This window comes from Python bivittatus, unplaced genomic scaffold (assembly GCF_059951505.1).
Source record: "Python bivittatus isolate LINGU-HERP-01145 unplaced genomic scaffold, Pbiv_v1 ctg000330_np1212, whole genome shotgun sequence".
Taxonomy (NCBI): domain Eukaryota; kingdom Metazoa; phylum Chordata; class Lepidosauria; order Squamata; family Pythonidae; genus Python; species Python bivittatus.
In genome coordinates this window covers 39,636,849-39,652,222 of record NW_028277058.1, presented here as the reverse complement: position 1 = coordinate 39,652,222, position 15,374 = coordinate 39,636,849, and the positions used below count along the sequence as shown (strand labels likewise).

General features: G+C 37.4%; 1 protein-coding gene across 1 annotated transcript; it reads left to right on the top strand.

Moving 5' to 3' along the window:
* The first annotated feature begins 211 nt into the window (after positions 1 to 211).
* Positions 212 to 14,991, top strand: RASD2 (RASD family member 2). Its single transcript, XM_007428783.3, has 4 exons — positions 212 to 2,048; positions 2,184 to 2,730; positions 11,428 to 11,707; positions 13,060 to 14,991. Exons 3-4 carry the CDS (start codon positions 11,437 to 11,439, stop codon positions 13,587 to 13,589), a joined length of 801 nt encoding a protein of 266 aa, XP_007428845.1. The 5' UTR covers positions 212 to 2,048; positions 2,184 to 2,730; positions 11,428 to 11,436; the 3' UTR covers positions 13,590 to 14,991.
* Positions 14,992 to 15,374: the final 383 nt, after the last annotated feature.

Sequence of the window (15,374 nt, the reverse complement as noted above, 5' to 3'; positions counted from 1 at the left end):
AATAATGGCTCTACAGCTATGAAGTACATACTCATCTTTAATGCATAATAATCTAAAGTTATATTAATAAATCTAATTGATATCACCCCCAAATGTGACAGTTAACAGGATAGGACAAAATCGTATGAGTTAGTATAAAACAATTGTTTTGTTTAAAACAACTAGACACTGTCAGAAAACCGCTTTTGCTTCGTGCTTCAGAAACAGTTGGATCATGTATCCTCACACCTTTATCTGCCATGCTCTGACTTCTCAACTTACATTCTCCTAATCTGAATAATAAAGTGGTGGAAATGCAGATCACCTGGCTGTGCCATGATCCCCTCTTTTCCTAGTGGATCAGAAAAGTCTCGACTCCCCCAAATCAGCCACCCCATTCCCCAGTTCAGACCATATAAGTAGAATTGGGTTATGTCATACTGTAAATAGTGATTAATGTAAGTTTTATTGATTTTGCCTGGATTTAAGCATAGTTTATCTGTTTTCTTCAAATAGTTGCACCCTGGTCTTGGTTAAACTATAAAAAGAAAATCACAGTAGGATTTTATTAATACTTGTATGGGAGACCAGCAAAAAAATCCCATGGGTGCAGGCTAGACTGAGAAATAAAAGGGAAAAAACCTCAGCTACTTCTATATTGTTGCAAGAAAAGTATATGGACGCATTGCTTGAAGTCAAGCTTGACTTGAAAGACTATTTGGTCTAGATTGGGGAAATAGATGTGTTATTCTACCCGCAACTGTCTCAAAAAGACATTTTTTCACATTAATACAGCCCACTATGATTCTTTGTTTTAAAATAAGAGAAGTATTTTTCACAGTTTAGTACTCTATGGATTATCTTACTGGCTTGAACTTTTTGGAATCACTTCTGATTTCTCTGTAAAGCAGCTCTGGATTGCTTAATTTGATGACGTGGAATGTATCTCTATTTTAGGTTTATCCTGATGTTTTGATGCTTGATTAGAATTTATTCATCTGTACTAAATTTTTTGGAAGATTAGAGTAAGTTTCAGTTGTTGTCAATTCTTTAGCTTTGATGTAGTTTTACTTTTCCTTTCCCAAGCCTTTCCACCATTAGATGGAATCAAAATTAAAATAGAAAAGCTAAGATGGCATAGAGCTTAACTCATAGAGTTAAGCAGAAAATTATCAACAAGAAAATTGAACCCTCTCTGTTCATCTCCTATGCCTTCATGTGTCATTTAGCTTCCACTAAAATACTTCATCAGAATGTCACCTGGTGTTGCCTCTGGCTATTTTCCACTATTTTCCAAAGCATTTGTATCAACGATTGCAGAATAAGGATGACTTCTATGGAAATATTTTGACCAACTACCCAACACATAACCATGGTAATAAGTTGCATGGAAGGAAACTAGCACTGGGAATGGAATTTCAAGTTATTTATGATTCTTAGCCTAATTTAACTTCTAGTCATAAATTATCAACAGAATGAGATGAGTACACAATTGTGGTTAAATATTGAAGGGTCAAAAGAGAAATCACAGCTTTTAACAACATCATGTCCTTATTAGGCTCACCAGTCACTTTGATTCCCTGTAGCAGGAAAACATTGGAGGAGACAGATGTTCTCTGAATTTGTAGACTGAAATGAAATTAAGAACCATACTGATCTATCACTTATAGGGTTGCTTGTGTTTTGAACATGTGTACTGGGGAAGAGGAATTCAGGCTGTTCAAAAAACAAGCAACCATATAAGCAATAGATCATTATGATAGCGATTCAGTCCCTCTTTTGAGATAAACAGGGAGGAAAGAAGAATCTCAAGTTTATAAAAACTTTGTTTTGAATTAAAGTCTCCTCCTGCTCCTTCCACAAGATCCCACCCTCTTGGCAACTGTCCCTTAACAACAACTGACACTGACAGTCTTCAAGGGAGGAGTGAACTGATTAGCTACAGGAAGAAATGTGGAGTTTACCAGCAGCTGAAAGGGAAAAGAGGAGAGAGAAGGCAAATGTACCAAAGAAGTAAATGCATCATTTTAGTACTGAAAAGCAGAAGAAACCTTAGCATTTTTTAAAATGTGGGTTTATGTTTGCAAAAGCAATGACTTTTGAATGAGGCTTTTTTGTTGTTGTTGTTGTTGTTGTTATTATTATTATTATTATTATTATTATTATTATTATTGTTTTCTTGTTATTCGTATTATTGATTTCAGAAAGAAACTCTTCAGCCCCTTTGCCCTTCCATTGCCCTCTTGGAAATCTGCACAAGATGGGGGCAGAGGCCAGGGAGATGCACTGACCGGTTTCTATGGGTAGATGTCACAGCAGAGCTCCCAAGTCAGCCTTCTGCATTTGAAGTTCCAAGGCAAACAACTCTGAAAGCTTGAAGAGGAGATTGAGAGCTCTATTTTGGACTGAACTAAGATGAGTGGGTAGATCTACACACGAGCCCCCACGCATACATTCTTCCTCCGAGTCCAGAAGACAAAGAGGCGAGTGCTGATTCCTGGAGAGCAAACTTTGAGCCATGTGGATCTCCTAATTCAGCATCGGACAGCCACTGAAGCACAGTTGCCCTTTCTTCCCTGGAGCCCGGGGGGTGGTGTGGGGGGTGGATCGGGGTAAAGAAGCGGGAGACTTGGGCAGGAAGCATCTGGCTCGGGCTGCAGCAGCAGCGGCTGCAGCTGCTAATTCAGTCCACTGAACCAAGGCTGCTGGCTGCGCCTGAATCAAAGATTTCCCTTCTCAAGGAAGGAAAAGGTAAGTGAAGAGCTTTATACCTAAGATGTAGAAGAATAGCTCCCAGCAACAATGGGTGTTTTAAAAGGAAGGCATTTAAAGACTTTCTGACTAAGGAGAGAGATTGTGTGTGAGAGAGAGAAAGAGAGAGAGAGAGAGAGAGAGAGAGAGAGAGAGAGAGAATGAATTGGGATTTTGCAAAATTTGTTGTTGGCTTCCTAACTTGGTCATTCAGGAATAAGAAATAAAATGTGAAAGAACAGGGGCTTGCAATTATATTTCCTCCTATAGATGCTGTACATTTGTTTGCTTTGGATGCTCAGGGTAGAGCAACAATCCCAAGGAAGCCAAAGCCAGCTGTTTGGGCTCAACTAGAAACATGTTCAACCTCCATTTGCTACCCCCTCTCTTTCCAATATACAGGTTTTCTTTCTGTCTGTATGTCAGTTTTCCATGGGTCGCTTTTTATTTTCACTGTGTGTTTTTAGTACCACCTTTCCTATGGATGCATGGTATTGAGAAGATAAGTGTTTCACAGTACACTTAGGACTACAGTCACAGTATCAAGCTATGATACTAAAACCATTACTGGTCCAGAGCTAGAATAAGGGGCACAATAAAACTGGAAAATATGTCAGTTTAGGACCTATGGTGGGTCAGTTGGTGCTTCCATTATTATAAATTAAATGGAATAAAGAGATGAATAAAGGCTTCACAAAAAAAGGAGAAATGGGCACTTGTTTTGGAACCAACTATCAGCTGGCTCATTGAATAACTCAACTGAGAATTGTTCTTTTTCTGCATCATCATCATCATCATCATCATCATCATCATCATCATCATATCTACTAGAAAGCTAGCTGAAGTGTTTGTTTGGAAGAAAATACTGGCTTTCAACATGTGGGAAAGCTTATGATCTAATATGTTGCCATTAAAAATAAGGTAATAAAATTAAAGATAGAAGCAGGAAAAAACAGTCAAAAGTTAAACTTTTTGTAGCAATCTAAGCCACTAAATATAATCAGTGTTGATTGCATTATTTTTAATAAACACGTATTAAATATTCCAAGGATTCTTCATTCATCTCTTCAATGCATCTCAAATGCACACACAGCCCGAACAGTTTTTTGTGAATCAATAAAGTGATTGTGAATCACTTAATCAGAAAAGCAGCAAAAACAGAAAAGAAATGGGAGGAGCTGCATGGTGTGTAAAAATCTAAGCTATCCTAAAGTGTGGCTTCTCATTTTGTACTGGACTTTCAAGGGTCACACCAAAAGGTTGCAGAAGTCAAAGTGCTGAAGGATCTGAACTGCTTTTGTAAATAGGATGCTCTTTTGGAATCAGTAACAAAGCAAATGGAATTAGACAGCCAAGATGAGTTCAAAGCAGTGCTAATAAATCTAAAATGTAGTAAGGATTTTTTTTTCTTCTGCATCAAACCCTCTATTTTTTGAGTAGATATTTTACTGCCTATACATTATAAGATAGTAGGGAGTAGTTTAGTGCTTAGAGTCCAGACACTGGGAGGAATCAGACAATCTCAGTTTAATAGCTAAGTACCGTGGTGAATCATTCATTAGCACTTTGTTTCCCATCTCTAGAAAATCATATAACAGAGGCACGTTGAAAAGGGATAAGTTGTTGCTATTATTTTTAAGAGCTGCAGGTTAAAAACTGCATGAGGTGATGCAAAATGTTTAATTAAAAATACAGCACATTGCTGTTGAGCTGAAATGTGTTTGTATCAATGGGATGTCCCAACCCATGAAGATAAATGTGGTATCAACAGTTAGGACATAACCAGCAATTCTACAGAATATACTGTTACGTTTTGTATTTTGTATCTAGAGAGAAAACATTTCAAAACAAAAGGATTAGATGAATGTGTTAAGTATTTTAAACAAGGCACAAACAATTGCTACAGTGGGGCTGAAGAGCAGAAAACAGGTTCAAAATGGATTTTTATTTCCTGAGATCCAGTATGTGGGTCAGACAGAATCTTCAGGTCTGACCACTTAAATAAGGAACAGAAAACTTCTCTATGTGATATTTAAGCAGGGATAAAATACTTTCCTGCAAAAACTGAGTGGGAAGGAAGGAAAGGAGTTGATCCAAATATTTTAATTCAGAAATGTGATTACTCCTACAAATACATAGGATAAATCATTATGCAAGATCATTATTGGAAGGCAGAAATCATAGGCTACCTATGAATAGGTTTATAAATAACATGGAGGTACAGTAAATCTACATTTGTCATTGGTGTACATTCAGAAAGAAATTGTGGTTTTCTGATGAACATATCAATATGATGCTAATATTTACATTTTTAAGTTGTGCATTTAACACATTTTAGATGCATATATCTAAAAAATGTAAAAACTGGCTTCTGAAATTAGCTAGATTGATGGTTTGATCTTTTCTATCAAACAGAATTGTGAGAGATGTTGCCTAACCACAAATTTGTTGCTTAAGAACAATTCATAAATTTGAGAGCTTGCAAAACATTTCATGTTCAGTTCAGTGGGCACATACTACATGGTGACCAGAAACAAACAGATATGATAGCAAGTAATTTTCAAAGAATAGGCTATAGCAAAGATATCTGTCCATAACAGCCAAAGACACTAAAATGAAAGACCTAGAATCTCCAACTGGTCCACTAGGATCAGAAAGCCTTCATTTTTTAAATGCTGATGAATTCTGATGAGACTGTCTAGTCAAGGCCTTGTTATCATGCAAGTGAATAAAGCAGCAGATGGGGAAGCAAGATAACTGCCTCTTTCTTTTGCATAAGAAAACAGCTTAGTAAGGGAGAGATTGCCTACAAGTGATTAAGGTGATTAAATGGTTAGTTTTAAAAGCTTTAATTATCTGATGACCTTGCTTATGAGCAACAAGTGGGCCCGTAAGAAGAAAATTAGGCACGCTGGGACTTGATTGGGACTGAGGTTACAATCAGAAGCATATTGATTAAGGAGTAGGCCTACTAAAGTGGAACCTCCTTCCAAATAAGCATGTTTTACCAAGCTTATTTGACATTTTCTGGTCTGTACTCCTTAGAGCTGTTCCAGCTGTGATTGCCTGCACCTAGTATTTTTCATTCCACATCTTCATTTACATCAAAAGATTCATCCAGCCAGTTCAAAGGCTGTATAAGTACTGTGATGCTGTAAGTCTACACTCCCATCTCAGAAGAAACCTCTTAGGGTAATTTTTTCTGTCTGGATTATCGGAATTTTGCATGTGCTGTAAGTATTTGCATGGACATTTGGAAAATAAGTTATATGTTTAGCCCCTGATTCCTCATCATGCTTATTAAAAGGCTCAAGCAAAAGGATTCACATTTTTCTTTAGGAGAAACTGATCAGCAAACAGGCTTGAATTTGAAGAAAGAAGCTACTTTCAAATTCAAAGAGCAGCTACTGCTTACAGCAGGGAGAGTATTTCCCCTATATTGGAAAATAAGTCCTATTTCTTTTGGATAAGTGTGCAGTGGAAAGGAAAAGGCACTGCTACTATTTAAATGCATGCAGGAGGTCATGGAAATCCCAGCGTCGGCAAATGCAATCAGCCACCTTTTTGCTTTTGTTTTAACCTGAAGTGAGTTTGTTTCCAAATTTCTAATCACAATTATTTACTATAAAATCTGGCATTACACTGGGGACACACAAACTGTAGTCAGACAGCTATCTGTTGCTCCCTCTCAGAGCATCAGACAAGGACCCCAAGAGCCCTTCTAAAAGTGGCTACAGAATGATAACTTCATTGCAAAAGAAGAAGGAAATGACTAGATACATGGGATTAATCACATTAATCCAATTTAATCAATATATGTAATGTTTCATTAAATTGAAATTACATTAAGTTAAATTTGGATTTTGTCCTGGTCTTACCATTCCCTGCTCAGAGAGCAACTGCAGTCCATAGGCCAAAAAGATGAATCCTTGTGTTATATAGGCTCCATCCTGCATATCAATATTTGGCATTTGATCATGATTTACTTATTATTTGAATATTAATATATAGTATTCTCATTTGATTGACTGTATACCTGCAATGGCATTGGGCATTTAACAGGGTATGATAGCTGACATACAATGTATCATTTTATGACTAATAATTAGGATTTTAATAGTTGCTAAAATTAAAGCCATTAAGAGATATGACAATGCTAGTGCAATTTTTTACAGGTCTCTTCAAAAATAGTTCTCTTAAGTTCCATTGGATGGGTTACTCCAATTAAGAATACCGCCTTAAGTAATCCAGGTTTTGAAAGTTGAGGTTCATAATGCCACATTCAGAATTAAAAATAAAAATTGTGTATTTAAATGTGGTTGGAAGAAAATAAATATTAGGAAATATTTGTTTGAATGAACGTGCTTCTGACTAAAAGAAAAATGCTATTCAGTAAACATGGTTCTTTATTGCCATTTTGAAGAGACCATTTTATTTAATACAGATAGTCCCCTACTTATGAACATGTTAGGTTCCAAGAGGCTGTTCGTATGTCCGTTTTGTTCCTAAGTCCAACCAAGTAAAAAGTACAATAAAAAGTAAAGAAAAGAGGAGGAGGCAGGAGGCAGGGCAGCGGTGTGGGCAAAGGAGCCCTGTCTTCTGCTGCCAATGTGAGGAGCGATAGCACGCAGACTGTGGACAGCACAGTAGAATGAGCTGGTGGGGCATGGCATGCTCCATTGCAGGGCAAGGCAGGACGATGACGGAGTGCGCCTTCCCCCACCAGCTCATTCCTTTGCCCAGGGAGCCACTGCCACTTCTCCTGCCTAACCCTTCCCAGGAACTCCAACTCCAACTTCCTAGAAGGCAGGAGAAAGTGGGAAAGGGTTAGTTTCCAGCGTACCAGAAACTAACCCTTTCCTGCCTTCTCCTGACTTCCAGGTCCATCTTGTTCATATCAGTGAAAGTTCACAACTCAAAAGTTCATAAGTAGTGGACTGTTTGTTCTTTGAATTCCTTTTCATTGGTTCCTTTAATTCATGGCAATGATCAGCTCCTTTGCTCTACTATGCAATTAAAACAGTGTAACGTAATCTTCTTGGGACTGATGACTATAGGTCCACTTTTGTTTCAAGGGATTTAACTAAGATGATGCTTTGCTCCCACCCAACTGGGGCTAATCTAGGAGAACCCAGATGATATGCCTTCCTATTGAAAGAGGGAGGAAGTAGGCATGCACAAACACAACCTTAGCTTTGTACTCAAATGGGCTGTTTTAACTAAGCAGTAGGCAGGTACAAAGATGACCCAAGAGGTAGGTGGAACTAAGGCAAATAGTAAACCAGAACAAGTTGGCTATCATTGCCCAGGCAAATCTCCAACCGAATGGAGACCGAATGGACAACCTTGATGGCTCACCCCATAGAACACCTCTGAGGATTCTTGATTCTCTGTTTAGAAACAACTGCATTTGCATAGGATAACTTTTCAATATATTATTTATTTGATTTTATCCCACCTTTATTTTTGGTCAGCTGAAGGTGGCATGCATATTTAATGCTCCTGCTTCCTATGTTCCCCACAACAACCTGTGTGGTGGATTGGCTAAGACAGAGCGAATGACCTAAAATCACCCAGCTGGCTTTCATGTCTAAGGGAGGAGTAGAAGTCATGGTCTCTCAGTTTCTAGCCCAGCATCTTAACTGCTACATCAAACTGGCTTTCATTCATTATACCACTGAATCAGAACTGGCTATCCTGTGGTTGGATGGTATATATACGTATCATCGGAATCAATCAATATAGTTCCTCATATAGTTCCTACGGTCAACTAATGACCTTTTCATAGCACATTTCTATTCCCCAATCCCTCACAAAGTTGTTTGAAATAGATATGTGTTCTTATTCACTTCTGCAGACTTCAAAACATTGAGAACTGGCAGATAACCCCATGAGCTGATCAATACTCCCCCCAACCAACCAATGATGTACAAAGAACATCATTCAATTAGTTCCCTCAACCAAGTTACTTCTGGCCATAGATTAAAGAAACAACCATCTCCTATTCCATACAAAAGAAATGAAAATGCTCTCTCTGCTCTACCTCCCATATTTTTAGTTCATGCTGTGTACATTTGTCTGGTGGTATTAAAAAAAAAAAATCTGAGGAGTTATGATGAGGTGATACTACAAGGTTACCAATCCTTTGTTGCATTTTAAAAACCCATAAAATAAAAGACCAGTTTAGGGATAGATCATCATGGAGAAAGTCTATCTATGTGGTCACTAAGAGCTGACAACAACTGGATGGCTCATAATCAAAATAATAGTAATATGTCAATTGGATGCTATGGCACCTGAACCTCTGTGGGGAGGGAAGGAAGCAATGGATAGATTGAGTCCAGGGACCAGGAGATACAGTGAGACAAGAGATCCATCGATGGAAGAACAGCCTACATGTCAGCTCTACAGAGCTGCAGCATTTCAGATGCTTTACTGCAGTTCCAGATACACTGTAGCTGATTCAGGAAGAAATCATCTCAGCTTCTGAACATAGTTAAAGTTTGCAGATATCCAGAACTGATTTTGTACTGGTAAAATGACTGCTTGTGGAAATGTCCTAAAACAACAAGAATTATTTTCCATCCTTAACAACAAAAAGGCAATAATAAATGAATAGCTAACAAATGGATGCCTTTCCATAACATTAAAATATTGCTGGCTGACTCATCAGTCAGGCCCACTTTGTGAAATGACATTCAAAATGAGGGGACAGTCTCTTGTCTCATATTGAGGCTGGACCAATTCTATGCATTTTAATATGCTGAAAATGAAAATGACGCAGTTGGTTTAAACAGAACCTAATTACCTGAAAGTAATTCAAATCAATCCAATTCACAATATGTTGTGAATCTAATTTAGTCTGGAATCGTCTTTGAGATAAGAATTATAGAATTTGTCCCTCCCTCGCATACTCTGATTTTTATATAGCATTAAGCATGCTATTATACTATATTAAACATATCTAAATAACATTCTGGATTTATTCAGGGATAATGAACAATACTTATAGAAGTACTGGATGAATTTTTTTTCTCCCAAGAGATGCTCCCTAAGATGTTTTTTCCCCCCTCAGCAGTGATTACCGTTTTACTACTGATAATTAGGATAGAACACGAATTTACATGTTTGAAAAGTTTGCTTGTATTTTTTTAAGAGGTTGATAAATAAGATGGGCAACCAGAATGGGAACATCAACAATACAAAATTGAACAGTGCATAATAAAATCTACAATAAATAAAGAGCACATATTATCTTTCATAAAAACCTTATTTAATTTTCAAATGCAATTGCCTCACTGCTTTCATACTGTTTTCCCCATGTAGAGATATCTATTTTCCAGATTCATACTGTACATCAGAAGAATGGGAGGATACATATCACTTAGTTTTTAAGTTGTCTCAAGCGATTCTATGAGTGGGTATTTGCAAAATACTGACTGTGGTTGACTATTATGACAAAATGACAGCTCTTTCGGAAAACGATACTGGTAAACAAAACACAGATATATTTTGTGACATTTCTTACAGCATATTCTTCTACATTTCTCTTGTTGTTCATACAATACATAGAGCCCCTGTAGTTTTTAGAGGTCAGCATGCTTACACCCTGGTCATGCACAGAAGTCAGCTCTCTTTGTTATTCTTTATTTTACCTGGGATTCTATGTTCTAAAACTGTGAGAATAGACAAAGGGCATTTCCAGACATGGCCTAGATTTGCATTGGAAGGAAAACCTTATTACTCCATTTGTACAAAACCTAATTTTTGCATCAGGAGAAGCCAGGGCCTGATGGAATGAGAAGTGTCCAGCAATGCCATGGATTGGCTCAATTCACTTCTGAAGTGGACTGAAACTATGTATGGTAATGGCCAATGAAATGTTAAATGTACATGAATTCAGAACAGTTTCATGAAAATAATGATGAAAAATCTACTCTCTTCCAAAACCATAGCCTGTCCAATAAAATGTTTTATGGTATAGTAGAAGGAATGCAATTTGGATGCCATATATGTCAGTATTAGAATTTCTGTTGGTAAGTGTTATAAATGCAGATTTTATAAATCTGATTCTAGATTAAGAAGAGAAGCCAAGTTCACGATTCAAATACAAAACTGGTTTGATGGAAACTATAATTTCTTGTGACTTTTTTGGGATGTTTTAATCATCTGGAATGCAAGTTAAAGTTACTTATTCTAGTACTTACACAAATTAAAGTTAAGTGGCAGTGTTCTGGATAGAAAGTTCTTAGGATTTATTTATTTAACCACTACAAGCACAGTTGAGCTACAGTTAGTTTACCACCTCTTTCCACCATTAACCATAATTTGGAACTAGGGCTGTGTGCACCAGGGTTTCTCCATGTGACTGCCTTTCCCACACTATATACCTTCTCCAGGGCTCCTGCCTGAAAGCTACTTGTCAGAATAAAGCATCCAAAGGAATTATCTTTGTAAAAAGGTGATTTTGGATTTCACTGGCCCTGAAAAGTGCTGCTGTTGTCAGCAGCAGCAGCAGCAGCAGCAGCAGCAGCAGCAGCAGCAGCAGCAGCAGACTCTTTTGCTCAATCTCATTCCTGTCCTAACAATTGTACCATCTCACATCATCAGACTTAATTTTTGTTCTCACTGTATTCTGATGGTACTGTTATTTTCACTATTGTTGGTAAACATTTCCCCTTTTTTACATCTATTCAGATCTGAGCAATGATGAAGACTATGTCCAGTGGGAACTGCACCTTGAACGTGCCAGCCAAGAATTCCTACCGGATGGTTGTTTTGGGAGCTTCCAGAGTGGGCAAGAGTTCTATTGTCTCACGGTTTCTCAATGGCCGCTTTGATGACCAATACACACCCACCATTGAGGATTTCCATCGCAAAGTTTACAACATTCGAGGTGACATGTATCAGCTGGACATCTTGGATACATCTGGGAATCATCCATTCCCTGCCATGAGGAGGCTTTCCATTCTCACAGGTTAGAAGCATATATGTCAGGCTTAACAGTGGAAAATTAAGTTTGCCATAGTCATGACTGATCACTTTTTGGGAGAAGAAGCAGGATGAGGATGCTTGAGAAAATCCAAAGCTGAAAGGAACAGGCAAGAATTGGCCCATGTTAAACTCTAAATCCTATCTTAAAGAGGTAGCCATCAATTTTCCAAAGACTAAGTCAGATGTGTTTGGACAAAAAGACTTTGGCTTTGGTTTTCTTAAACAAAAAAGACTCTTGTGGCATAGCAAGCTGCTCTGAAAATTAAAAAATGTTTCAAGAGCAGCATGTGAGATGACATGGATGTCTATTGTAAGAGGTCAGAAACATCTCACTGGCTGTATGTGAGTCCTCTGATGCATCTGAAAGGCTTTTCCGCTCACAGCTATTGATTCTTTGATATTTATGTATTTGGATTGGCTGAAAATGGACATGCATAATCAATTTAAATCAGCTGACCTAACCTTTCATTTAATGTAAGTGGATCATAGACTGTTTCCTTTTGCAGGCTCATCTGCATTAATCATTACATGAAGCACTGTGACTGGACAATATTATTCATCATCCTTTTTTATAGAACATATAAAACAGCAACCACAGTCAAATAGTTCGCTATTAGAATTTAGGAAATGTAGAGGTCAAACAATAGCAAGGGAGCAATATATAGGGACTGATATTTGGAAGATTGTAAAAGGTAAAATAGAACTTGAAGAAAACATTGGAAGATTGGACAATAAAATTTTAGACAGTGAATGAATTAAGCTTTACAGGTTGTTCAACATTTAGTTCTTAGAACTGGACATGACAGAAGAGAAATAATATTAGTAATAGTAACAATTCAATTTTCCATCGAAGAGGATGCCACTACAGAAAAAATAAGATTAAAATTCCCCTGAAGACATAGAATAGAGGAAGATCTATGTCAGGGAAAAAATGGTACATGACATGCCCTTTTTTAAAACATTATTTTGCTAAAAGCTTTGCAATCTGAATTCATTGCATATATATGTTAATGGATCCTTTAACGTTCTGTAAATAGTATTTATTTTATTCAAATATTCTGAATGTTTTTGTTTTACTGCTACTGTCCCCCACCCTAGCACTCTCCAGTTATGCTGGACTTCAGTCCTTACCTCCCTAGGTAGGATGGCTTTTGATTAAAAAAGGGGTAAGTATTATGGCATTGAACTCTGACACATGGAAGGCCCTAGAAAGCAAATGCTGCCATAGAATCTATAGAATAAATAATAGTTTTGCTGTCTGCCATTTTTAAACAGACATTTCTGAGACAAAGTTGTAACCTACTGCCTTTATTATTTTCTGTTGGAATACTACAGGAGATGTTTTCATCCTAGTATTCAGTTTGGACAACAGAGAATCCTTTGATGAGGTCAAGAGGCTCCAGAAGCAGATCCTTGAAGTCAAATCATGTCTGAAGAACAAAACCAAGGAAACGGGGGACCTGCCCATGGTGATCTGTGGTAACAAGAATGATCATGGTGAACTCTATCGCCAAGTGCGCTCTGACGAAGCTGAGAAACTTGTTTCCAGCGATGAGAACTGTGCTTACTTTGAAGTCTCAGCCAAGAAAAACACCAATGTGAATGAGATGTTCTATGTCCTTTTCAGCATGGCCAAACTACCCCATGAAATGAGCCCTGCTCTTCATAGGAAGATCTCTGTCCAGTATGGTGATACTTTCCACCAAAAATCCTTCAGGATGCATAGGGTCAAAGAGACAGATGCCTATGGCATGATCTCCCCCTTTGCTCGCCGACCTAGTGTCAACAGTGATTTGAAATACATAAAATCCAAAGTCCTCAGAGAAGGGCAAGCAAGGGAGAGAGAAAAATGCGCAATCCAGTGAAGGAAGTTCCACTGAGAAGGAGACTATAGCATATGCGCAGTGCCTTAAAGGAAGTGGCTGATCAAAGAGAGTCTGAAAATATTCATTGAGGCATGGGTGACAATTGTGGTCGTGAAAATACTTTGGCTAGAGCACTGTACCATTTCTGTAAAGATATAAATAAATTAAAGCATAGCATTGTAAATACTTGAAGCTGGTATGGTAGATAAGTGCCATATGCAGCCCCTATAATTTGTTCCTTTGTCTTGTATTTTTTTTAACAAAAGAAACCTTAGTTTTCTCTTTTTGTTTTTCTTTCTTTCAAGAAACTTCAATGTATAAAGAAAGCTGAACTTCAATTTTATACAAAAACAGTTGAAAGATGGGCCTGATTTGCACAAGTTTCTTGAGTAGCCATTATGCAGTAGACAATCTGATAACAAAATGAAAACTGGGTGTTGTTTTCCTCCCATTCCTCTTCCTCAACTGAGCAAGATTCAAACATTTTGAGCAAAATATACTTCTTTGTGCCAATGATAATTCTTATAGTATCAATGCAAATACCACATTTCATTACAGTTTCATTTTTCTATGTTTTTCACAAACAAGATCAGATGACAAATTCTGTTTTAATTAATATGTGAATTAGTTGGCAAGTATGATCTAGAAACACCAGCTAATTTTCAGATACATGACATGTAAATAATTGAAATTTCTGTACTGTAAAAACCAGCACACCTGACTGTTTTGTGTGATTTTCTGTTCCTAGAAAACAACATATATGTACAATTTGGAAACTTTTATTGTATACCCATCCAAATTCCATTCTTTTTCACTCCACAGTAATGATTCTGCTCTCTACTATACAGGTAATAACTACATTGGATGTGCAGTGCTAGGTGTTATGATCTATCCACCAACTTTCTCACATAAAGGCTGCAAACCTATGCAGACTTACCTGAGAAGAAGGCCAATCGAACTTAGTAGAACTTTGTTATCTCAAGCACACATGACATTGTTGTATAAGGCTCTAGGCCAATGCGGCCTGAAAATGGGATTAAAATCTTAAGCATTCTTAGCTGAGTAAAGCTTGCACTTTGTAGATGTCATGCTTAACACTGAGTAAGTTACTATTATACCAATGATATTTATTTCCCACTAAACATAACTGGTCAGCAGCTGGGCTTGATCTATATTTTCCCCATGTTCAAATGGCTGAGAAGTTTCTGGTTTCTAATCCAGCCGATTATTTACAAAAAGAATGTTCAAAGTTTAAATTTAATATGACTGTCTTCCAAGCCATGCCCATTGTCCATGTGAGCACCACAATGCAGAGTGAGTAAGAGCTTATATGCTTTTATGATAAAAACACAGCTTTTCTTTCCTCAACCTGCTTTCTTTTAGATCAATTGGGTCTACCTGGAATTCCTTGGCCTTTGCTTGGAACTGGTCCAAAACATCTGGAGGGCACCAAGTTGAAGATGTCTGATGTAACCATCTCTAATTAAAAAAATAAAAATAAAAAGTTAATATTGGTGGGTTTCTACCAGTAAAGGATTTACCAGAATGCTTGTAGAGAAAAAAGAGGAGTGTAAGAATCAACTTGGTCTGTTACTAAAACCCTACTTGATTATCTTATCTGGCCCTTGAATAATTCTTAATATCTATAGTAACCATGTGAATAGGAATTACATTTTGTTCTGAGCCAAAACAAAAGGCAGCTGGCTGTCTTTAGGCAGCTGGCTGTCTTTTCTCCTTTCTCTGTTTCACCTGTGACACTTCTCTGCTCATAATGGCCAAGTATCA

Coding starts and splice junctions, on each gene's coding strand:
- RASD2 (XM_007428783.3), top strand. CDS start 11,437: ATGATGAAGACTATGTCCAGTGGGAACTGCACCTTGAACGTGCCAGCC. Junction 11,708..13,059: donor GAGGCTTTCCATTCTCACAG/GTTAGAAGCATA, acceptor GGAATACTACAG/GAGATGTTTTCATCCTAGTA.